Source organism: Fundulus heteroclitus, chromosome 12 (genome assembly GCF_011125445.2).
Source record: "Fundulus heteroclitus isolate FHET01 chromosome 12, MU-UCD_Fhet_4.1, whole genome shotgun sequence".
NCBI classification, from domain to species: Eukaryota; Metazoa; Chordata; class Actinopteri; order Cyprinodontiformes; family Fundulidae; genus Fundulus; species Fundulus heteroclitus.
In genome coordinates this window covers 34,574,835-34,599,335 of record NC_046372.1, presented here as the reverse complement: position 1 = coordinate 34,599,335, position 24,501 = coordinate 34,574,835, and the positions used below count along the sequence as shown (strand labels likewise).

The following is a 24,501-nucleotide window of genomic DNA, read 5'->3' as shown; positions in this document are numbered from 1 at the left end:
ATAAAGCTTGTCAGCAGATGGAAGCATGACTTGCTCTAGTTTCCTGTTAGACATTCACTGACAGCTTTTAACTTGTTGGGGCGACGGTGGCACAGAGGTTAGGGGGTTCTTCTTGCAATTGGTGGGTTGCCGGTTCGATCCTCTACTCTGACTGTCTTCTTGTGTCCTTGGGCAAGACACTTCATCCACATTGCCTGCTGGCGGTGGTCAGAGGGTCCGGTGGCGCCCGTTGTATGGCCTCGCGTCTGTCACCCTACTCCAGGGCAGCTGTAGCTACTAACATAGCTCACCACCGTCAGGGTGTGATTGGGGAGTTTGGGCGCTTTGGGGGTCGTCAAGACTAGTTAAAGCGCTGTACAAACCATTTACCATTTGTTAAGGTCCTGTGAGCCAACACCATGAGATAACATGGGTCTCTGAATCTTCACACTGGACTTTAACCAGCTTGGGTTCTTTACCTCTCTACTCTTCCTCCAGAGTCTGTTCAAATGAAATGCAACTAGTTTTCATCTGAGGAGAGAACTTTGGTCCTCTAAGAATTAATTCGGTCCCTTGTCTCCTTAGTCTGGACGCCAGACTCCTGCCATCTCTAGCTGAGAGTGGCTTAACACAGTTAAAGCACATGTCCTAAAATACATCTGCTCCAGGCTGTGCCTATATCGCTGGGGTTCCTGCACCCTTCACTGCCGCACTTTTTCTTTCCACACAACTTTCCAATAAAAGAAAAGAACTCTGAACAGTCACCTTCTTTAGCAATGACCTGTTGTGGCTTACCCTCCTTATGGAGCGGGTCAGCGACTGTCTGCTTGACAGCTTTTAAATCACTAAGATCATGTAGGCTATACAACTTCTGTATTAAAAGTATAATTAATTGTTCTTTTTTTAATATTTTAACTGTGAGAATATTGGGTCTTCTTTAACTGTAAGTCATAAACATGAACAGAAAAAAAAAAACACTTGCAAATAAATCAGTGTTAGGTGAATTTGTATGAGTCGCACCTTTTGCATTGAACAGTCGCACTGACTCAACTTTTCAAAATGAGTTTATTGAGATGTAGCTGAATACGTGGCACACATTTTCACTCTGACAGGGACTTTTCCATCTGTTCAAGGTATTTCTGGGTTTACTGTCTAGACGCCAATACGGCATTACAAACAGTAAGAGCCTTACATCCTAATGGACTTTACAGGCCAAATGGTATGCCACTATGCCTGTATAATGGAGCTGCACACTTGTTTCCTAATAAATGCTCAGTATCAAGTGCCAAGCTCTTAACGGGTTAAGATATTAGCTCAAGCTAAAGTTTCACTCCGTGGCTAAATACCTTAAGTTAATCAGAAGAATTAACGAGGTATTAATAGGGAAGGGTGTTCTGGAAGGGAAGAAGTCACGTCGCGAAAAGACAATGGAGCCCAGCTTACGCGTTAACGTCACTTGGCCCCACACCGCTCGTATAAATACAGACATCCTCCCTGAGATCAATATCTGCCCTCTCCGAGGTCTTTACAAGCTCTGTGGCAATCTGTTTAATCTGGTCTTTTCCTCCGGAATCACCGAGACTAAAGCTTAACCATGCTGGCAACCAGGACCTTGCTGTCAAAACAGACCCTGACCGTTCTTTCTCGTCAGCCTGCCTGCTTCGTGCACCAGGGGGATCACGGCAACTGGGGGAACACCAAAGTTGCTCTGGTAAGTTGAAGTGATTAGAGTGCTGCGAGTGAAAAGAAACGGAGCAATGCAGTGAAGTCGATGTGTTCCAGGTTTTCTCAGGATGTGGATGGTGGGATGGAACTGACGTCCATGAAGGAGTGTAGTGAGTATCCGCAGATCAGGACGTTCACACTGTTGCATGAGCTTCCACCAACCCAAGCGTGGTGGCTTTAAACTCTCTGTCTGCAGCACCATGTACCACCTGAGCAGGAACGGCGCCCGCTTTCGGATGTTCGCTCCAAACCAGCAGCAGATGCACGTGATTGACCACATGAAGAAGCAGCCGCTCTCAGGCGACAACCGGTAAGGAGCCACCAGTGGCGGTTCTAGACCAAATTTACCAGGGGGGCCAAGGTGGGGCCAGTGTTTTTTCACAGGGGCACAGAACATAAAACTTACAATAACAATAAGTATAATAATTATATAATATATTAATATAATGTAATAATATAAAGTGAGCCATGTGTGGCTCTGGAACTGCAGGTTTAAGACCCCTGATCTAGCAGTTACAACTTTGCCCCCAGCTCATAAGCTAAACGTGAAACATCTTAAGTTTTAAATTCTTTTTAGAGTAAAGCTGTATAGGTAAAAAATAATATTGGTCAAAGTGACGAATCAGTTATGTTTCTTTGCCATTGCAAATAATTATGAGAAGTGTATTTATTATCATGTATTTAGTACAGGGGCCATAACAGGGGCCAGAACCATTTCTACAGGGGCATGGGCCCCTGTTGGCCCCTGTCTAGAACCGCCCCTGGGAGCCACGCAGACCAGACCCGCATTATGGCTTCACACTGACTGACCCGCCTTTTGCATGTGTAACCTCTTTTCCACAAGGTAGTATTTTTGATTATATCTGGCCGTCAAACAGGAACGTGATGATGGAGTCGGCTCGCTTCAGTCACGGCCAGGGAAAGAGACAAATGCAGGACCTTTCCACGCTGGACGTCAGCAAATTCGACGCCGTCATCTTCCCTGGAGGCCACGGCATCATCAAGAACCTGTGAGAGAGGGAGGGGTCACGTGCAAACTGGGCCGTGCCAACAAAATTTAAGCTACGTTCAAGATGCTTCGCTCACGGTTAAAGTACTAACGCAAGTGTGAAAAAATTCCTAATTTGATTTTTAGATCTTCTTTTATGAAGGATGGCAAAGACTGCAAGCTGCATAACGACGTGGAGAGAGTGCTTAAAGAGTTCCACCGTTCACGCAAGCCTATCGGGTATGTATGTATGCTACGATCCCTCCTCGCACAGTCAGGGTCAGGCTGAACCGAGCTGGAGTTAGAAGTACTGAACAATGTCAAACCTGAGGCTAAACTGCACTGACATTTACCTTCTCCTTTAATTATGCGCACCAATTTACATGAACACAAGATTTAAACAACCTCATAATGGAATTAGGTCACAGTAAGGAGTCACACAAACTGATGACTGGGATGTTTAGTCAGGCAAATGAAAAAATAAAAAAATAAATTAAAAAAAGGGAGCCAATTTTGTTGAAGATTTGTTTTCAGCTTGCCGTTCTCTCCCATTATGGGGCTTTGAAGACTTTTTGGGGGGCCAAAATGTCGCCTCTTTCCACAAACTCCCCCTAAAGTTCGTTAAGCCAATTAACAGGGATTATTTTGGCACAACAAAGCCTAAAGCTTCTCAACAGCCCTTTGTTTACCCTTAGGAATCGGATCTATATTTATTAGCGGATTTGAAAAACAACAATGGGCAGGGTAATAAGAATGTGCTCCATAAACAGTTTTAAAACAAGCTTTTCCTGTAAGCTGATCTCAACCATCCCTGAGGTGAGAGTCTTCTCATGGACTCTCAGCAGACAGGGCATCTGGGGCAAATGCCGTAAAAATAGCCTTTCCGCTCCTAAGCCCAAACTGGAGGATGTGAAAGCAGGCAAATCCTTTAAAGCGGGGGAGGAAACAACAAAGGCTCCGACACAAACGCTCAGACCCTAATGCAATCTGCTAAAAACAACAGATCCTGGCCGGAGGGAGGAGGTGACGGGCAGACGTCTGTGATGAGGATGGGTGAAAGGTCACTGGGTTCTAGATGCTAGGTGAAGAGAGGAGGATTCCAGGCGTGGAGCGATGTAGGATTACAGGAGTTAATGGAAAGGGTGAAGGAGGATGCTAAAGGAAAAGCAGGTAAAAGGGCGTGGTCGCCCTGACAGCAGAAGGTTAAATAGTTTGTTGACTCCCACAGCGTAATCCCTCCCTATCGCTATTAGCTCCGAGAACGAGTTTGATCCAATCAAGTTTCTCGTACCAACAAAATTAGGCTTTCTGAAAGTTACAGCTAAGCGCAATCGCAGTTTCCAGAAGTTTGTCGTTGATTTGGTGACTATTTGTTAATTTTGCAGACAAAAGCCTGGGGAATTTTTAGACATGCATTGTTTTTCGTTCTGCTTGTCGCAGCTGTAATTATCATGAAGTTAAAAACTAACCTGCGCTGCAAGGAATCAGAGCCTAAAACAAGATTTAGGTTTTTTGGTTTAACAATTTAACACCTTAACACAGGCTCTCCCCTTCAATCGACTCTTATCTAAACCATTTTTGTAAAAGTGCGTGTGCAAAAACGACTGATTCTCGGTCGTTTCCTTCACGACAACCTGCCAACGTGAGGCACGATGCCGTGTAGTGAGTATGATGAGATCAGGATGCTACAGGATCCAATATCCCAAGTGCTTAAAGAGAATGCAACTGGAGCTCTTCCATGTAAGCGCTTAGGACTTTCGTGTCCTCAATGACCGAGAGTTTGCGTCTCAAGTGCTGCAATCCTGCAACTTTTAGATGCATCTGCTCCAACACAGCTGAATCAAAAGGCTTAATTCTTTCGTCATCAGCCATTCAGCTCTGCAGAGGTCTGGCAACGAGACATTTATCTGATTCAAGTGTGTTGGAGACGAGATGCGTCTAAAGGTTGCAGCATAGCAGCTCTAGAGGATTAGACTTGGGCACCTCGAGTGGAGACTGGAATATAATGGACTGAAAACAGATCTAAAAACAAGTAAAATGTTGTTTAAGTTAGTGTATTTGTCCTTGATTTGAGCAGGTAAATAAGTTTATTTGCCAATGGAATGAGTATTTTGACCACTAATATAAGATAATTAGACATCCTGCACTTGAAATAAGATGATGGAGATGAGTTTTTCCTATTTTAAGTGCAAAAATCTTGTTCCATTGGCAGATCATCTTATTTACCTGCTCAACTCAAGGACAAATAGACACATTTTAAGAACATTTTACTTATTTTTAGATCCGTTTTTGCAGTGTGTGGACTGAGAATCTACACGTTGGCTTTGATTCTCGTCCTAAATTATGGCGTTGTGGTCGAGCATGCAGATTATCGTCACTCGTACAATGAATTGCCGCAACAACACGGCAGATCCCGGTCCAGTCGTGCAGGGATGAGCCGTCCCTGTGCAGACTTTTAAGGTCAGACGAGAGGTGACTCTGGGTGTTAGTTTAAAGGTGGAAAGACTCCCGGCTGAAGGAGATTTGGGATTACAGGAATTACTGGAAAGAGCCGAGCTGGATGCAGAAGAGAAGATGAAGAACTGGTCACCATGACAACCAAAGGCTAAGGGCTGTGCTGACATCAACCCTACATCCATAGTCAAGTGGGTTAAAACAGAAATGACAAAATACAAAAATGTTTGTTAACAGCATTTATGGTCTTTAACCATATTAAAAAAAAATAAAGGCTACAAATAGTAAAGGTAAAGTATTTTTAAAAGGTGGCAGTCAGCTTTAGAGTATGCCTTTTCCATTGTTTGCTTTAGTGGGATTTGGTGTTTTGAAATTGGACAAATATCTGTGATTCACATAGACGCAAATCCTCTTTAAATGATGTATCTGAATAGTACACATTGAGCTCATGGGTCATGTGGCAGTCATAATTAGCATCCACTCGTAATTGGTATACATTTTATATTAATGCTGGGCTTTTAATGATGCATTTGAATTGTTTTCGTTTTAGAGCAGTGTGATGATACAACATACAACTTCAATGAATTTTAAAAGCAATAATTCAATGCACAACATTGAATTTAGCTCTGATTTTCTCTCATTTACCCAGACTAAAAATTGTACAGTACCTACCATACGGGTTCAAATGTATTCATTTCCCCCAATACGTTTGGCAACAATAAAGTGCTTTACAGAGGTTAAAAATAGAAAGAGTGGGGCACGCAGGGTAGGGTGCAACCCAGGTTCGACTGGAGACATGTGGTCCTTTGCTCCATGTCTTCCCCCTCTCTTAGCCCCCCTCTTGTGAGCCTGTTTTTTTAAAAAGAGCCAATTAAGACTAACATAAACTGCTGGAGACACACAGCACACAGATATTAATAATATTATTGATAATAAAACAGCTAATAATGGAAAGATAGAGACAAATCAATTACAAGATGAACAAAAATGTGTCGAGAATAGGCTGTGATTTGCACTGAGTTGTGAACTTTGCAGCAATCCCTTACACTGAGCATGCAAGTGGTGACAGTGGAAAGAAAAACTCCAGCAGGACCTGACTCATCATGAGGGGCCGTCTGCTGGGACTGACTGGGTGCTTCAGGACGACCCAGAGGACACAAAAAACTCGGAAGCACTGATCCAGGAGTACTTTCTATGTCAAATGAAAAGTTAATTGCAGAAATAGCGTCTTTAGTGGCTTCATCTAGGAGAGACACACTGTTAAACATGAAAGCTTGGACCTAGTTGTAAAATCTATAAGTTGAAAAACAGAATACATAACGCTGTTAGTCACAGCTATAGCTACTTCAATTGCTTTGCATAGGAGAGAGACAAAATAGCCGATACCATGAAGGTGTTGGCACAAACAGCTCAGATGATGCTTCCTTACCTAACGTGTCATAGTTAAGTAGAAGCAAAAATTAATGCAAAAATAGGTATGAAGCAAAAATATGAAGCAAAAATCGAGATAGAACGTAAGGTTAAAGTCAGAATTGCTGCAGGTAATGCATAATTAGAGAGTATGTCCATCAGCGGCGTAAAGATGCATTCACACCAAATGCGAACGAGGCGAATGGAACGAGGGATTTACATGTTATCCCTATTTAAAGGGGCGACCAGGAGAGCATTAACTGTTCCGCCGTGAGAAAGCCGCAAATTTAGCGAATAGAGCAAAGCGAAATTTCTCTGGAGTTCAATAAACTTCAACTGACGTTTTCTGTCAATTCTCAATGCATTAAGGGTTCTCTTTGTCCATTTATTTAAGCAGATTTTTTTTTGATTTGTTACATATTTAGTACAATTAGGCTATATTTGTATTTAGCAATGATTGATTTCCTGACCGTAGACAGATGGAAAGGCGCTCTGCAGTGGGGATAGAGCGCATGCAGTTGGTGTCCTGGAAGGTGATCCATCTCTCGAGACGGGCTGCAGGTCCTCATTTTTAGACGGTCATCCAGACGTGGTGATACTCACCAAACCGGGTGCATCTGTGGAGGATCTGGTGGACATTTTTTGGCTTTGTACATTACATACAGCACTGTGACTCGCTCAATAAAATCCATGAACAGGCAAGAGGAACCAGCGAGCGGATAGACACTCATCCTATTTGGTGAACCAGCGAGGTCATTTGGGTGAAATTTCACAGCGTTGTTGGTACAAAGTGTTTGCAAGAGAGAGGCGAAATGTCAAGGAACCAACAGCTGGCGATCAACCAAAGAATTTGCCTTGTTCGCGTCCGGTGTGAACGCACCATAGGCCTATAGCAACACAACTACAGAGACAGCTCAGGATAACCTAACACACTGTAACTATGAGCTTTATCAAAATGGAAAGTTTAAAGCCTAGTCCTAAAAGTAGACAGGGTGTCTGCCTCACAGAATAAAAATGGGAGTTGGTTCCACAGGAGCCTCCCATTCTACTTTTAGAGACTCCAGCATCTCTCTGATAGTGAAGGGTTCTGGTAGGAATCAACAATCAGATCTCTAATGTATGAAAGAGCTTGATTATTAAAAGCTCTTTATGAGAAAGGAATAATTTCAGCCAATAAAAGGAAGTAGATATTGGAGGAATTTGATCTCACCCTTTAATTCATCAGTACTCTCACTGCAGCCCTTCGGATCAGCCGAAGGCACTGAACTGAATTAAAAGCAACAACACGACTTTCTGGAAGCCAAATGTTTCTGCTCACACGATGAACAATTAAATCAAATGAAATTAAATCTTCGTTATCACATATTAAATGAGACATTAGGGTTTGTTTAGTGATTTAATTAGGGTGTGTTTAGTGATTTAAGAGTCTCTGCTCCTGTTTCAGCCTGGCCAGCATGGCTCCGGTGCTGGCCTGCCGCGTGTTGCCCAGCATCGAGGTGACCATGGGATATGAGCGGGACGAAAACACCCGCTGGGGGAACTGGCCTCAGACCAACATGGTGGAGGCTGTGAAGGGCATGGGTGCCCGCCACGTCGTCCGTGAGCCATACATATCCTTTGAGAGCTCCGATCGCGGTTAAATTCAAGCTAAAGCCTGTTTGTCTTCATCGTTATTATGACTCCAGGGCTGTTTGGACCTTAACCTTTCCTTTTCACGAAGCCTATGTGGATGAGAAGAACAAAGTGGTCAGCACTCCGTCCTTCATGTGGGAGACAGACTATCACTATCACTATATATCCGATGGGATCGGAAATATGGTCAAACATGTGTTGCGTTTGTCCACCAAGTGAAAAGCATTCATGAATGCACGGCATTCGCCTCTACACTGTGATGAAATCTTACCTGAAATAATAAAGATGCTCTAGTTGAAATGCAAATTTAGTGTCATTGATGGCTAATGGTTATTTTGGGAAAATGTCATACATGTGCACCTCAGTAAAGTAGAGTTTCAGTAAAGTTTCAGTAAAACCGCTCAATAAGTGACGGTAGTTAGTTATAGTTTCATCACAAAGTAATATTTTTCAGTTTCTTTTTCTTTCCGTTAATGTGGCTAATGTAAACCTAAAATTTCATTTAGAAGAAAATCTGAATATTGCACAAGATTAATAAAAAGAAGGACTTTTACTGCAGAAAATTTTGGCCACTCTAGAAATGATATCTGTGTACTGTGCGGTGTAGACATCAGTCTGCGCGCCTTTTCCATAAATCACCTGATCGGTGCCGTGTGCCATGGAGAGAATTGGTTCTGCTGAGATGTGAAGGAAGCCCTGATTGAGTTAGACTGGGTCAGATGATGACCAGTGAATCCCAGTGATGCCATGATCTTTAAACCAGGTATTGGTACATTAGTCAGCATTTCTGTAAAGGCTGTCAGCGGAGGCATGAAGCATGAACTTTCTAGTAGACGGCTGAGCTCACTCTGGACGTTCTTGAAGCATAGTGGAACAACACTATCACCATTTTGGGCACCATTATCCTTCCATTCACCTTTCCTAATATGCCTTGGTACAGAACTCTGTGCTTGAATCTGAAATGCATAATCATCACAATTAACAGAAATAAGCACGTAAACTACCATATATGACAGTGGCTGTAATGCATCTGCCTACTGCGAGCTTCACTTTTTTCACCTGAAATAAATTTGATTTTAAAACATAGACTAATTTATCATGATATACCTATATAAAGGAAAGTCAACTTGTGATTCAAATCAGATCTGCACATCTCAGATAACTTTGGACCATTTTCTTCCTGCTTTCACACATATTTGCACCCATTCATCCTCCGCTTGATCAGTGAAATGTCTTCTCTCCATTCTGTTCTTGCATATCTGCTTTGGTCCTTCTGGGGGATCACGAAGCGTTGTTCTTGACACACAATCTCAGAAGAATGTTTTTTTTTGGTGCATTGTTTATGTACAAATACATTGGTCTTTAATTTGATGATTAAAACAGACAACAAATGTCATAATTATTCTATTCTCAAACTTTCCATACGGGTAGAAATCATGTGGCACTCCAAATTGCATTAAAACACAAAAAGCTGAGAAGTTAAACCTCTGAATGAAACAAATTTGCCACTGGTTGCCGATCCACTGAACCCGTTCCACCTGGTAAAGCCTGACACGAAAGATACGAGTTCAAATTTCTGCTGGACAAAGAGCTCACTCAGTAGCTGTGGTGAGTTGAAACAAGAGAAGGATTCCTGTAGTCCTGCTGATTAGCTGGGATCTATGAGGAGTACATGAACAGAAACCAAGCAAATAAAAAGGCTATTAAACGCTATTTTTTTCAGTAAGGAAAATGAAAAGTTGTTTGGGTAGCAAAAAATACGTTACACAGCTTTCAGGACCTTATTTGGCAATTTTGTCCTTTTTACTGGGATGCTGGCTGGTTTCTCTTATAAAACTGACATTAACTTCTACATTTCCAGGGGACCAATGTCGGGTATTTAAGAAGATAGTTTTTATAGATTTTTATAGATATTTCAGGTATTAGTGGTGGGTACAGAGATCATACAAATCCTTTATTTATACAGTTTAACTTATTAAAACTCAAATCAATTGATAGAGTGAATAAACAAAATCCATGTGTAAAACACATAAAAAACTTCTACCAAAAAAACATTAAAAATAGATTTTTAATTATAATTCAAAAGAAACGATGGAAATATGTGTTTCAATTAAAGGTGTACGTGTCTGGACAGTGAGATAAAACAATCTATAACTCTTTCTGCATTCAAAAGAAATGTGAAAATCATTGTGAGGATTATGGGATTGAATAAGCTGATGCTTTGTTGCCTTTTTTTTTTTTGGCCAATTGAAAATACGGCTGTAATGGTCTTGAGTTGAATGGCCTAATGTTTATTATGTGAATAGGGATCAGATATAAGTTTATGCTTTTCTCTGCTCCTTTTCATTAATTTTTTTAGCTGTTAAATAAGCGACTTATATTCATCACTGAGTGAATGAAATAACAATGACATTTTCTGTAGTCCAGGTAGAAAGAAACAAGGACCTGCATAGAATCAACACTAGGGTCCTTACAAGCCGGCTCATCAAGCTGGAGGTGGAAACAAACAATAAGCACACACGACTGGTTTAGAGGCCTATATTTTGGGGTCTGCTGCAATATTTTATATTTATAAATTTTAAAATTAGACTGAAACTAAGAGCTTCTCGGAAATGGTTTGAGGACCAAAGTGGGCTTCCACCAACCTGAAGTGACTTCAATGGTGCTCAACAATCCTCACATGGAGAAAATGCCGTTTTACGAACCTTCAATTTGGATCGGACAGTTATTTGGAGATTGTGACGCCTTTGTCACACCATGATATATTAATTAATATGCAATAATTAATTAAGCAATTACTTGTCCCAAACCAGTCAAACATTTTTTTTGCACCAGTGATATCACTTTTTAAACCTCTTTGCTCCTGCGGACAATCGCACATTTTATCGTAAAAAAAAAAAAAAAAGATTTACATAACCTCAGAGTGCTACATTCAGAATAGAACAATTTATTCATTTGCAAACATATATAAAAAATGACAAAAACAGGTAACGATATAAAATTGTCTTCTTTGTACAAGGCTTCCAAAGCCATCCTCCAGAATGCCATATTCGCTCCTCAGGGGGGGGTTTGGTCTGGGAAGCCAAAGCAAAAATAATAAAAAGGCTTCCCAAAGTATAGCTACAAAAACATCTTTTATATGGGTTTGTCGGATCACGTACAAAAACAGCTTGTTTTCCTTTAGTTGAAAAACAACAACAACAAACACACACAGTAGGCTAATGGGCACAACAATTCATGACAGACTTGCAATTCAAATACAGAATCAGAAGTCAAGGAAATATTCACAGTGCTGCCGTCACATCAGGGATGTGAATTGTAAACATCGTTGCATATTGTTATTCATCTCAATAAATACACAGAAATACTCACAATGAGGACCTGAAAGTGTGTTTTGATGCTTTTTTTTTTTAAATCTCCAATCATTCTTTTTTGCTTTTCTCGGCTTGTCCTGCCGTTGTTTAACGAACGAAAAATAAGGCAAAGATCGTCTTAACCTGTTAAAAGTCAGACTTTTCCAGTAGGGTTTTCTCATCTGATGGGGAGTCATGAGGATCAATTTGGGACTTAATCGCAATAAACTATGCGTATGAACATTTATACACTTTAAACAAAACACTGTGAGGTTGACGGGATACGGAGAGGGGCATGATCCCAGGCGACCGTCAGCTAAATCACACACAGACACACTGCTGGGGCGTTTTGAATTAATTAATTCAAATGGACACGGGGAGCCCGGCTAGCACCATTTTATTCACAGGCACCGATACAGACGAAGACATTCTCACAGAGACGTTATCTTGTACACCTACAGGCCTGTCAGGCGCGTCTTTTACCACCGCTACAGGAGAGTCTCAGCTCTTAAAAACAACAGAGCTTGCAGTGCATCTGTCACTGTGTGCAGCTGACCGCTGCTTTCACAAAGCAGGTCTTTCCCACCTTAAACCGGGAACCTTATCTCGAATGCATTTCATCTCTCTGTTTTGTCTGATTGTCACTTTTCTCACACCGAAACAGACTCGAGAGGAGGAAACAAGCCTGAAAACAGCCGAGGGATGTCTTACGAAGCGGAGCAGTAAAACCTCTTGAAGCTGCTGCAGCAGAAGAATAAACTCTTTAACAAGAATGAAAGGTTTCCAGTGTTTGGGACCACGGTGCTGTCGTCCGTTCAGTAGCACTGCTATTTGGTTTTTGTGTTTGATGCATCTGCGGAGAAGAGAGAGAGAGAGCAGAACAGCGTTAGGGAAAAGCCACTGAGTTTCATTGCATTTTTTGACTTCAGCGTATTTCATTAGGGTTTTATGTGATAAACCAACACAAGGTGGTGCATAACTGGGAAGTGGATTTGATTCTTTGCGGTTTCCAAAGAAGTGCAAAGTGTGCCGTGCACATGTCAGCCCTCTCTACTGTGATTTATGTAGATAAAAATTAGTTCAAGCAATTAGAGAACATGAATCAAGGAACGACTTTAGCTATCAGGCTCCTCTCCTGTGGAACCAACTCCCAGTTTTGGTCCGTGAGGCAGACACCCTGTCTACTTTTAAGACTAATCTTAAAACTTTCCTTTTAGACAAAACTTATAACTAGAGTGGCTTATGTCACTCTGAGCTACCTCTATAGTTATGCTGCTATAGGCTTAGGCTGCTGGTGGACATCAGGGTCTATTTCTCTCACTCTGCTGAGTTCTCCTACTGCTCTCCAATTTGCATTGTTTGTTATTATTTCAACTTCTAACTTTTTGTTCTCTGTCTTCATAGTAGACTGGCGTTCTGTTAGCTGTGACACCATCAGTCGGTCGAGGCAGATGACCGTTCATACTGAGCCTGGTTCTGCTGGAGGTTTTCCTTCTTGTTAAAGGGGAGTTTTCCTCTCCACTGTCGCTTCATGCTTGCTCAGTATGAGGGATGACTGTCCCTGTGGCTCTACGCTCTTATAGGAGTGAATGCTGCTTGTCAAGACTTGATGCAATCTACTGGATTTCCTGATAGGAAATATTTTGACCAATCAGTCTGATTTGATTTAATTTGGCTTTGTAAAGTGCCTTGAGATGACGTGTGTTGTGAATTGGCGCTATATAAATAAAATTGAATTGAATTATTTTCCAATGAAGCATGGAGAAAAGTCTCAGTTTCTGGATGTGCGAAGGTGGTAAAGATATACTCCGAAAGGCTTACAGCTGTAATTGCAGCCAAAGGTGGGACAACAGGGTGTTTTGTTAGGGGGGCCGGATAAAAATCCACATCAGATTGTTAAGATTTGAAAAAAAAAACTGTTTGAAATATTGTTCACAATTATGCACGACATTGTGTCGATCTGTCAAATACAATTCCAGTCAAATACCTTCAGGTTTTTTATTGTAAGAGGAGAAAACGTAAATAGATTCATAGAGCGTGAATGTTTTTACAGGGTTCTCTATAACTACCACATGCAGGCAGGATTTCAGCAGGCAAACAGTGAGAGGTGGAGAAAAGAAATGAGGAAAACAAAGGGTGCGAGGGTCAGGCAGAGCAACGGACCGGGTTCAGCTGCTAGAGCAGCGCTGAGCTGGAGTCAGAGTCCGAATCGTGGCCGGGGCGGAAGCGGGGCTCCAGGGCACGGGGGGGCCCCTGGGCCCGCCTGTACTCTTGGTACTCCAGGCGGAGAGCGTTGAAGCGTGCCTCACTTAGCGAGCGAGCAGGGATGACAGGGGGAGGTGGGCCTGGGTGGGCATCGAGGACGGGAACGGCATGGAGGGAAATGTCATGGGATGAGCCAACAAAAATCAGAGCACTGGGACACATGCAGCACCGTCACATCCAGCACAGCAACAATCACACATGCCAGATTTAATAAATGTGAACAATGTGAAATAAATGATCACCTTTCTGCCGCTGATCCCGGAGGCCACCAGTCTGATCCGACCCCGTCTCCCCCCTGCCTCTCTGAACAGCAGCTGGAGACTGGTCCGGCCTGGTGGCCTCCAGGACCTCGGGGTCCAGGCAGGCGTCAGCAGAGTCCCACTCGTAACTTTCATCTACTGACGTGTTCCTTCTAACGAGACACACACACAGAGGTCAGAAAACAGACAAGAGTCTCACAACAAGACTTATTTTGGCAACAGAGATAAATCCATCCGTAGAGCGGACGCTCCACGTCGTCGGTCACTCCGGACGGTCGGTGGGCGCCTGTCACCTTTTGACTCTCCTCTTGGCCAGCTCCATCTCAGCCCGGAGGCGTTCGTGTTCCTCTGTGGTTTCTGGGGAGCTGAGCAGGGTGGGCGTGATGGACAGGGACTGTCTGAAGAGGCCAGTGCTGCCTCTACCGCTGCTCTGACTGGCGAAGCTGGCCCTGCCCCCTTCTCTGACGTCGGCGTCCCCGCCCCGTCCCATCATCCTGTCCGGATGCCTGTAGCCGTCCCCCTCCCTGGGTGGGAAGGCGGCGTAATAAGGCGAGGGCCAGCTGATGCCCCTGGGCAGGTAGGATCTCGGAGGGCCTATTCTGGCGTCCAAATGTCTCAAGCTTTCCCCTCGGGGGTCCGGCCAGTGCTGGTAGTAGGGCAGATTGGAGACGTACTGATGCTGGACAGGCCTCAGCGTGTCTTGATACGAGGGGGACCACCTAGATGACTCGGGGAAAATGGCCGCCTGGCGTCGTGGATCTGAGGGCTCCAGCATTGGGGACACCGAGGTTTGTCTAGGCGGGTACATAGGCGTGAGGTAGGAAGGACTAGCTAAAGACCTCGGCGCGTGGTGCGGCCTCTCTAAGCTCCCCATGCTGGGACGGCGAAACGGGACGTATTCTCTCCAGCAGGGGCCCGGCGGGGGGAGGGAAGGCGGCGTGCGGCCCAAACTGTAGGACTTCACCCTCACGTCGGGGCTTGGGAACTCGTCCCAGAAACATTTCTCGGAAATATAAGTTCTCGGCGTCTCAAAGTGCTCCCACCGCTGTGAGCCCAGGCTGATGGACTTCTTGAGGTAAGGGCGAGGCTGAGCCACGCCCGAGAGAGTCCTGCAGGGACCGAGGCTTAGGGATTTCTTCAGGAATGGCACGGGGGCTTGAGTTATCCGCGACACTATTTTGTTAGTCCTGCTTCCCTGAGAGGCTTGTCTTTGGGGCTGCTCTGGCGAAAACTCCTCACTGTCCAAATAACCCTGGGAATGCTTCGACACAATGTCCGCCACGCTTTTAGCCGCGCTGAACAAAGCGTGGGAGGACCTGGACCCGAGGCGGGATTCAAGCCTGCCTGTGCAAATGTTGCCTGCTCGAGTCCTCGTCTTCTCATCGTAGAGCGCCCTGCTTGTTGGCTCTGGAGCCGAGGAGGACGTCGTCGGGTCATCAGGGAACCGCACCCTGGTCTCCACATGAGGAGATCTCCTGCTCCCTTGTCTTTTAGAGGCATCGAAGCTGCAAGGCGCAGCTCCCAGAGGAGCGGCCTGTTTCTCACCTGACGCAGTTTCTTTGTTCTCCTGAACGTGAACCTCCCAGTTTCTAGGAACCACGTCGGGTTTCGCCACGACAGAATCCTCCTCGGGCTTTTGTTCTGATCCTCGTTCGGAGGTGTTGGCCCCCTGAACCTCCTCCGCGGGCTCGTCCACGCTCATTTCAATGAAACCTGGAAGGCTCAGGTATTCCAGGATGGCGCTGGTCTGGCGTGGGGACATTTTGGGCGACGGGGCGGCGGGCTCGGCCTTGAAGGAGTCGGACATCCGGGGCGCTGAAAACTGAGACTGGTCCACCTCCACTTCTTCCACGAGCGTCAAGGTCGAGACGGGGCTCAGGCTGTCGGGGAAGAGACACTTGTCGCTCCTCCTGGAGCGCGTTCGGACGCCCTCTCTCTCCAGCTCAGCGTAAAACCCAGAAGTGCCCTGGCTCTCTCTGTCTTTGGACTTGGCTCCTACTTTCTGATGATCGTAGCGTAAGATCGAGGAACTGCAGGGACCGGGATCGCTTCTCTCAGTCTGGCTCTGCTGGACAGAAGCTGAGCTTTCAGGTCTCTCTATGGTGGCTAAGCGCCGTAGCTGAGAAGCTAACGGACTCCTCCTCCGCTGCGTCTCCTCCGCCAGGTCGGCGCACGTCTCCTGCTTCTTCTGAGGACTGGATGGCTTAGCTTCGATCTGGCGTGGTGTCGGGGGACAGCGAGGGCAGGGAGGTGTTCTGGGTGACCGGCGATCTCGACGAATTTAAAGTCAGAGACTCCTCTGCGGCTTCTCTAGACGGCGACGTGGTCTCCTGATGAGGAGTCTGGACATGGATGAGGCTGGAGACAGACGTCACCGGGCTGATGTCCCACTGTATGCGAGAGGTGGGCAGCCTGTCCAGCGGGCTGCTAGTGTTGCCAAAGTAGCACGCTCTCCTGTAGTCAGAAACCCGACTTGTCATCGCCGAGGGCTTGTACTTCTGTCTGATTGTAACTTCTTGAGGTTTCCACACTGGGTCTTCCGCTGATTTGGGCTCTTCCCTCTGAGGCGGCTCCGTTTTACGAGATGGAGAAGGCTCCTCCCTCGCTCGGCTGCGATGTCTTTGACCCGTTGTGAAGTTCTTCAGCTCCCTCTCAATTTCCTCCCTCTCCTTTGCCAGTTGGACGCACTTGGTGACGCTATCCGTCTCCAGCTGGGACACCAGGGTGCTGTCGTCCGTCAGGTTGCTCTCCATGGGTTGGTAGCCTCCCTGATGGGGTCTGTCTCTATCAAGCAGCCTGGTTTTCCTTCCCAAACTGGAGAACAGGTCTTCGGAGTTGCCCTGCATGCGACACCGCCGGAGGGAATCGCTGGGCTTTCTCTCGCTGTTGTCGGAGTAAAAGCTGGCCCTCTCCAAAAGACTCTCGGAGCCTTGTTCGTCGTCAGAGTAGAAGCAGCCGTGGCGGGAGAAGTTCCTCGCCATGGCTCGTACTCTCCCCGGGGAGGCGGGAGGCCGGCTCAGCTCTGGCACGTCCACCGTCAGAGGAGATTCCTTCCTCTCGTCCTTCTCTGAGCTCAAGATGCTCGACTTTGGAGAGTCCCTGATTGACGTCCTGTTGCTCCCCGACCCGTTCACGCTCCCGTTACCCTGCAGGACATCCTTCTTTATCTTATTCTTAGTGGAAGGGCTTGAACCCTCCGGCAGCGGCTGAACAATGAAGCGCCCGTCTGGGCCTCGGGAAATGGACTCCAGGGCCGTCGGTGAAGGCGCCTGAGAACCCAGGTGACTCTCAAAGAGCGTGTAATGGGGCGGAGGAGACGAGTTGGACAGAAGCTGTCTCCGCTGATCGTGGTATTCCCCGCGGCTGCCCTTGTCAAACGAGGAGCGATCGTATTGTGATGAGGAGGAGTTGGGAAAGAAGGGAAGAGGCGGACACAGTTTAAACTTGAGGACGCTGTCTGGGCTGCGTGGCGGTGATCGCGGTCTGAGGGAGACACAGAAAAACAACTTCAAACATTCGGGATGGAGACTACAGGGACGTGTTGGTGAAGGGAAACGAACATGATCAAGACGCTTACTCTTGAGACGGGCTCTTCTGAATAGCGGCAGGCAAGTCTAAAAGGAAGAAAAGCAGCAGGAATTAGAGGTTTTTGTATTAGTTGTTCCATTAAACTTGGAACCAAAGATCAAATATCACAATTTAGAGCCATAAAACCTAAAAAGCATCGCCTTTCCATTCGTCTTTTAAACAGATAAAGCACAGTTTGCTGAGTCACATCCACACACACGAATACGAATGATATAAAGATCTTGTATGGAGGAGAAGTAGGTGAGCTTTGTGAAAATAAACAGGCGAAGACGACAGATTTCTCCTAACCCACCAGGAAAAATGAAAACCTCACCAGAAACACGTTTTACCCGAGGACATTAAAACAAGGGGAAGCTTGAATTTAAGGATCTAAAGATCAGTTCATGCCACAGCGATGACCAATAGCTCTAGCGCGGTCCTTGAAGCAGCACAGGTTATTGTTTGTGAGCATCAGGTTTCTCTGCTAAAAGAAAACATCATCATTTAATCATAGTTTTTATTTCTTGTGTTTCCTGTCTGCACATCTCAGCATGAATTAAATTAGTAACCGCTCACTCAAAGCTTACCTACAGCAGCGACTTGCTTTTTCTCAGTGCCTGAACATAACAAAGGAAATATTTGACTGCATAAGTATCTATTTAGCTTCCTTTCTGCCCATGACCATGTAGCAAGAGCTTGAAACTAGTGAGTAAAACTTTTGTCTGGAGCTACAATGGTGACACGTGTTTGAAGAAACTGAAGAGCCAATTAATGACGTGCAGGCATCGTACCGTTTATCATTATCACGTAAAAAAGTTAGCATGTTAAAACCTCAGATTCGCCATGACCACAAAAAAATCGGTATGATGAAGTCTGCAAAGCCCCGAAACAGGCAGTGTTATTGTGATTGTCACGTTTGCTGTTTGAAATGCGTTTTTTTCCCCATTGCTGGGTCCATAAAAACATATTTTTTAAAAAATATTTTCTAAAATATGATCTGATGCAATGACTGTTTACGGTTTACCTTTGCAAATAATTTTTTTTATACTTTTATTATCAGATAAATTACTGAGTCCAGTCCGTGGCGCCTACATTAATCAGAGCACTTCGCTCTCAGACTGCAGGTCTGCTGGTGGTTCCTAGAGTCTCTAAAAGTAGAATGGGAGGCAGATCCTTTAGCTATCAGGCTCCTCTCCTGTGGAACCAACTCCCAGTTTTGGTCTGTGAGGCAGACACCCTGTCTACTTTTAAGACTAATCTTAAAACTTTCCTTTTTGACAAAGCTTATAGTTAGAGTGGCTCATGTTACCCTGAGCTATCTCTATAGTTATGCTGCTATAGGCTTAGGCTGCTGGAGGACATCAGGGCCTATTTTTCTCACTCTGCTGATTTCTACTGTTCTCCAGTTTTGCATTACATTGAAATGACTGTCGTCAGTGCTCTGTCTTCTGTAACCCCAGTCAGTCGAGGCAGATGACCGTTCATACTGAGCCCGGTTCTGCTTGAGGTTTTTCCTTTCCGCTAATGGGGAGTTTTTCTCTCCACTGTCGCTTCATGCTTGCTCAGTATGAGGGATTGCAGCAAAGCCATGTACAATGCAGATGACTCTTCCTGTGGCTCTATGGTTCCCCAGGAGTGAATGCTGCTTGTCGGGACTTTGAAGCAATCAACTGGTTCCCTTATATAGGAAATTTTTGACCAATCTGTATAATCTGATTGAACTTGATTTTGTAAAGTGCCTCGAGATGACATGTTTCATGAACTGGCGCTATATAAATAAAATTGAATTGAATTGAATTAAGCAGCGTACGAGTAACAATGCTGCCCAGAACCCTGAGCACAGACTCCGACTCCCCGAATGCTGGCAGGATTCTTCTGTTTCAAAGTATTTGTCCCAGGGATTCATTCCCCACTGTAATAAATTACAGGCAACTGGGCTCGCCACAGAAGGCCTTTAAAACGCTATAAAAAGTGCAGGTTGGTTAAATCTCCAAACTAGTGCTGCTCTGAGATGATTTTTCTCCAGACTTCCTTCTCCACAGATGATGAACGGCCAAATAACTCTTCACTTTAAGAACTCGCATTGGAGCTGCAGACTTTGCTATCACTACGTTTGTCCTGGTGTGGACGTTGTAAGATGGCCCGCGTTTGGTGCTGAAAGTAAATACGTCATCAATCTTCAGCAACTTTTGGCTGCATCTAAGCCGTGTTGAGATAGCTGTTTCTCTTTCTTGCTTTTTCACATTTTTCTTCTTTTTGGACATGGAAATGAATCATGAACTATCAGTCTAAGCGCAAATTTAAAAGGAACTATAAAAGTTGTGATATATTCCCCACTAAACAATAACAGGACAGTCACAGAGGAAGAATGTGTGTTTTACCTTGTCTTCTCTTTCTGCGTCGCCGCCGTCTCCTGTTGCTCATGTAGCACGCTGTCACCACCGAGAGGATGATTGCAAGAAACAGAAAGCATGCTCCCCCTATCACACCAGCCATCAGCGGTTGAGGGATTACTTCTAAGAAACCAGGGCGGAGGGGGTAAATATCCATTCCTGTAATCAAACCAGATTCAATCACTTAACCTGGATGGCATTAACTTGGCCTCTGGTAATAAAGTAAAAAAAACTTGGTGTTATTTTTGACCAAGACATGTCATTTAAATCCCATATTAAACAGGTTTCCAGAGTTTCCTTTTTTCACCTCTGGAATATTGCTGAAATTAGAAATATTCTGTCAAGGATTGATGTTTTAAAACTAGTGCATGCATTTGTTACTTCAAGGCTGGACTATTGTAATTCTTTACTATCAGGAAGTCCACAAAATGCAGTTCAAAGCCTTCAGCTGATCCAAAATGCTGCAGTACGAGTTCTGATGAAAATCAACAAGAGGGATCATATTTCTCCAATTTTAGTTTCCCTTCATTGGCTTCCTGTTAAATCAAGAATAGAATTTAAAATTCTTCTTCTAACGTATAAAGCCCTTAATGATCAAGCTCCATCATATATCAGAGCTCTGATTACCCCGTATGTTCCTAACAGAGCACTTCGCTCTCAGACTGCAGGTCTGCTGGTGGTTCCTAGTCTCTAAAAGTAGAATGGGAGGCAGATCCTTTAGCTATCAGGCTCCTCTCCTGTGGAACCAACTCCCAGTTTTGGTCCGTGAGGCAGACACCCTATCTATTTTTAAGACTAATGTTAAAACTTTCCTTTTTGACAAGCTTATAGTGGCTTATGTTACCCTGAGCTATCTCTGTAGTTATGCTGCTACAGGCTTAGGCTACTGGAGGACATTTCTCTCACTCTGCTGAGTTCTCCTGCTGTTCTCCAATTTGCAATGTTTGGTATTATTTCAACTTTTAGTTCTTGCTCTTTTTTTCTTCATAGTAGGTACACCTGGTCTGGCGTTCTGTTAACTGTGGCATCATCCAGAGAAGACGGCTGGCCCGCTATTCCCATCTAATGTAGAACAGATTACTGGATCAATGTGTGCTTCTGTGCTTTTTTGTGTCTCTGCTCTGTCTTCTCTAACCCCAGTCGGTCGAGGCAGATGACCGTTCATACTGAGCCTGGTTCTGCTGGAGGTTTTCCTTCCCGTTAATGGGGAGTTTTTCTTTCCACTGTCGCTTCATGCTTGCTCAGTATGAGGGATTGCTGCAAAGCCATGGACAATGCAGGAGACTCTCCCCTGTGGCTCTACACTCTCTCAGGAGGAGTGAATGCTGCTTGTCAAGACTTGATGAAATCTGCTGGGATTCCTTAGATAGGAAACTTTTTGACCAATCTGTCTGATTTGATTGGATTTGACTTTGTAAAGAGCCCTGAGATGACATGTGTTGTGAATTGCTGCAATCTAAACAAAATTGAATTCAATTCAATCATTTCAAGAAACAACATTTATTTAGGAAATATTCAGTAATATTGGTGTACGATGAAAAAAACTCTACCTTCAGTGGAAACGCTCACAGACTCACTCGGTTCACTAAGCATCTTGTTGCTGCGTGACATCAGCCTCAAATCATACATGGAGTCCTGAGAAAGACACAGATTGTGTATTTGACTACATCACAAACGCTCTCATGAACAGTGTCTGTTTTTTTTTTTTTTTGCTAGTAGTAAATAATCACCCTTAGCAGTCCTTGCACAAGTACTTGGCTTTGATTGCCGTGGATGTTGCTGCCAATGATGACCCACTGGCCTCGATCTCTGCGGGCCTGTAGGACAAAACCTGTCAGTGGAGAGAGTGGAGCCTCAGGAGGCTGCCACTGCAGGAGAACGCCGCGTCCGGTCCGGTTAGCTGACAGCAGCGTGGGCGGGTCCAGGGCTGGGAGACCCGTGGCAGCTTTAGGTAGCTCTGTTGGAACAGCTAAATGGACGACAAGTGTGTATAGGTGACCTTTACTTAAAGCAAAATGGCACCAGGTTGCCTGGAGGCAAACAAACAAATTTCATTAGTACTAACCTTTTGTCCGGACTGACACAATCTCACTAAAAGGTCCTGAGCCGAGTTTATTCTGAGGTAGGACGCTGAACTGGTAGCCAGTGCCTGCGAGAAGGCCGGTCACAAGCAGGTAGTTTTTGGATGTTGGCACGGGCAAAGATGCCCACTCGTGTTTCCCCCTGGACGACTGCTTGACCCTTCAAAAGACCAAATCCAAACATCTAAATTGTATTAGTTGGTTGAAGGCAGGAAATGTTTTAACACCGGGTCTGTTTCACGCTACTGACCACACAGTAAATTTTTGGGTGAATCCACCATCAAATCCTGGGAGCCAGGACACGTTGGCCTGGTTCATCTCCGTGTTGACGGTCACTGAGGATACGGCATGAGGACTGGTCCCTAAACGACAGACACAGGTATAAATCTAACCTGTTACTAATGCACCTACCTGCTGAAAACTCATGTGTCAGATAATAATGGCAGATAATGCTAATGCACTCACCCAGAGCAAAGACCACGGTGCCCGCACTGACAGTCGCCACACGATTGGTGGCCAAACACTCCCAGCCCCCATGGTGATCTTTGCTAAGCGGCTGCAGCAGGAGGGATCCGTTGGACAACACGACGTACGGCGAGCGAGGACTGGGGCCAATCTGTCGACAAGAGCACCCAGAGGTTCAGGCAAGCAGATCCGTGAGACATGGCCGCGGCTCCAGAAAAGCAGGATGTTGTCATACCTTGCTCCAGGTTACGTTTGGAGCAGGATCTCCACTGGCTTCACACGGGATGATCAAATCTCGGCCGACCTCCTGGAGATACTCTGGCAGAGGGGGAACTCGAAATGATGGTGGGTCCTGGAAAAGTGACACTCTTTTTACTTCTGCTCATCTACATAAAGGATTTTTTATTTATTTTTTATTTAGACCCCTGATTGTTTTTAAGAACCATAAACATACATGCATTTATTTTTCGGGATAGACCAACATGAAGTAAAGCGCAACTGTGACGTTGTGTAAATTATACTTGGTTTTGAAAATATTTTTTTTACAATTCAAAAATCCAAAAAGTGTAAATTATATTATATTAAATTAGATTAGATTCATATTTATTGTCATTAAAAAGGTATAGGTACAAGGCAACGAAATGCAGTTTAGGTCTAACCAGAAGTGCAATAGCAGGTGGATATAACTGTGAATAGAGTTTTACAGATATGTACAATAGCATAATATACACATGATTATTATAACAGAGTTTACATGTACTATGATTATATGTACAGGTGGCTATTACTATAGGCAGAATTGTGAGCATGATATACAGGTAGCTATTACTATAAAATTAATAATTAGAGTTTGGAAAGCAGCTATTTAAATTAAAGTGCAGTGGAAGGTAATTGCATATTAAAGTACGGTATTGCAAATGTATATGTAAACAATTGTGAATAAACAGTCAGCAGTGCAAATCAATATAGAGTTATGATGAGTAGTGCAAGATGCATGTAAACAGTTGTTACAATAGTAACATTAAATTCAGAAGTAAATTGTATTCAACCCCCTTGACTCTGTTACCCTGAAAATAAAAGGGTGAAGAACTGCCTTCAGAAGTCTCTGCGTTAGTGACGAGAGTCCATCTGTGTTAAATTTAATCTCTGTATAAATAAAGGTGTTCTGCACAGGAATCACAAGTGTGACGTAGAGACCACAGCCAGTGGCCAGTAGTGCCAATACAAAGCTAAAAAGATCTGTAGGTAAAAAATAAATAAATGAAGAAATAAAGTTCTGCTTGACTGTGGTATTCATTATAAGAGATTAGAGAACCACCGGTTTACATCAAAGCATATGGATGTGCAGTCAAAGGCCAAATCTGAACCCAAAATAACAATCTGTGGCATGGCAAGAATGGAAAATGTCTATTTCTCTGTGCTCTACGCCCAGTTTAACTGAAGTTGAGCTATTTTGAAAAGAAAAAGTGCTGAAAACTGGTAGGGACATAATCCAAAAGGCTTGGAGCTTTAATTTAATAGAAAATAAACTAATTTTCAGTTGATGTAGAACTAACTTAACATTCGATTAGCTTATTTTTTTAATTGCAGTAAATTTTGTGTAACTCTGTGTCTTTGCGACCGTCATGCCTGAATTTCCCCATGGTGAGAGTAAGGAATTATTTTTATCTTATCCTTAAAGTGGTTATAGAAAGCGTTCCCACAGGTTACAGTATAAAACTGAGTGCCATACTTATAGATTTCATTTCTAAAACGATTGTGTGTTAGTTACCTGTAAAATGACCTTGGTGGGCTCAGACTGGCCCATTGTGCCGTAGCTGTTGTACGGAGTACAGGTGTACATGCCGACAGCGTTGTCGTTGGCTGTGGCTATAAACACTGAGCCCTCCGAGTTCACCATCCAACCTGGAAACTAAACCAATAAAAGGA

General features: G+C 44.3%; 2 protein-coding genes across 2 annotated transcripts in view; one reads left to right on the top strand and one right to left on the bottom strand.

The window, feature by feature from the left end:
• The first annotated feature begins 1,476 nt into the window (after positions 1 to 1,476).
• es1 (ES1 protein, mitochondrial) lies at positions 1,477 to 8,494 on the top strand. The gene is made up of 7 exons (XM_012881310.3): positions 1,477 to 1,690; positions 1,762 to 1,814; positions 1,901 to 2,014; positions 2,583 to 2,714; positions 2,840 to 2,932; positions 8,001 to 8,166; positions 8,273 to 8,494. The coding sequence occupies exons 1-7, from the start codon at positions 1,574 to 1,576 to the stop codon at positions 8,405 to 8,407; spliced, it is 810 nt and encodes a 269-aa protein (XP_012736764.1). The 5' UTR covers positions 1,477 to 1,573; the 3' UTR covers positions 8,408 to 8,494.
• A 2,621-nt stretch (positions 8,495 to 11,115) lies between these two features.
• igsf9b (immunoglobulin superfamily, member 9b) overlaps positions 11,116 to 24,501 on the bottom strand; it is a 40,084-nt gene continuing 26,698 nt past the window's right edge. Inside the window, 14 exon segments of the mRNA XM_012881278.3 lie at positions 11,116 to 12,394; positions 13,705 to 13,886; positions 14,049 to 14,218; positions 14,360 to 16,271; positions 16,273 to 17,549; positions 17,644 to 17,680; positions 20,015 to 20,185; positions 21,577 to 21,661; positions 21,757 to 21,995; positions 22,092 to 22,267; positions 22,358 to 22,469; positions 22,573 to 22,723; positions 22,808 to 22,924; positions 24,344 to 24,484. Coding sequence (XP_012736732.2) covers positions 13,717 to 13,886; positions 14,049 to 14,218; positions 14,360 to 16,271; positions 16,273 to 17,549; positions 17,644 to 17,680; positions 20,015 to 20,185; positions 21,577 to 21,661; positions 21,757 to 21,995; positions 22,092 to 22,267; positions 22,358 to 22,469; positions 22,573 to 22,723; positions 22,808 to 22,924; positions 24,344 to 24,484 — 4,758 coding nt within the window. The 3' untranslated portion in view covers positions 11,116 to 12,394; positions 13,705 to 13,716.

Coding starts and splice junctions, on each gene's coding strand:
- es1 (XM_012881310.3), top strand. CDS start 1,574: ATGCTGGCAACCAGGACCTTGCTGTCAAAACAGACCCTGACCGTTCTT. Junction 2,933..8,000: donor CGTTCACGCAAGCCTATCGG/GTATGTATGTAT, acceptor CTCCTGTTTCAG/CCTGGCCAGCATGGCTCCGG. Junction 8,167..8,272: donor ACGTCGTCCGTGAGCCATAC/ATATCCTTTGAG, acceptor TTTCCTTTTCAC/GAAGCCTATGTGGATGAGAA.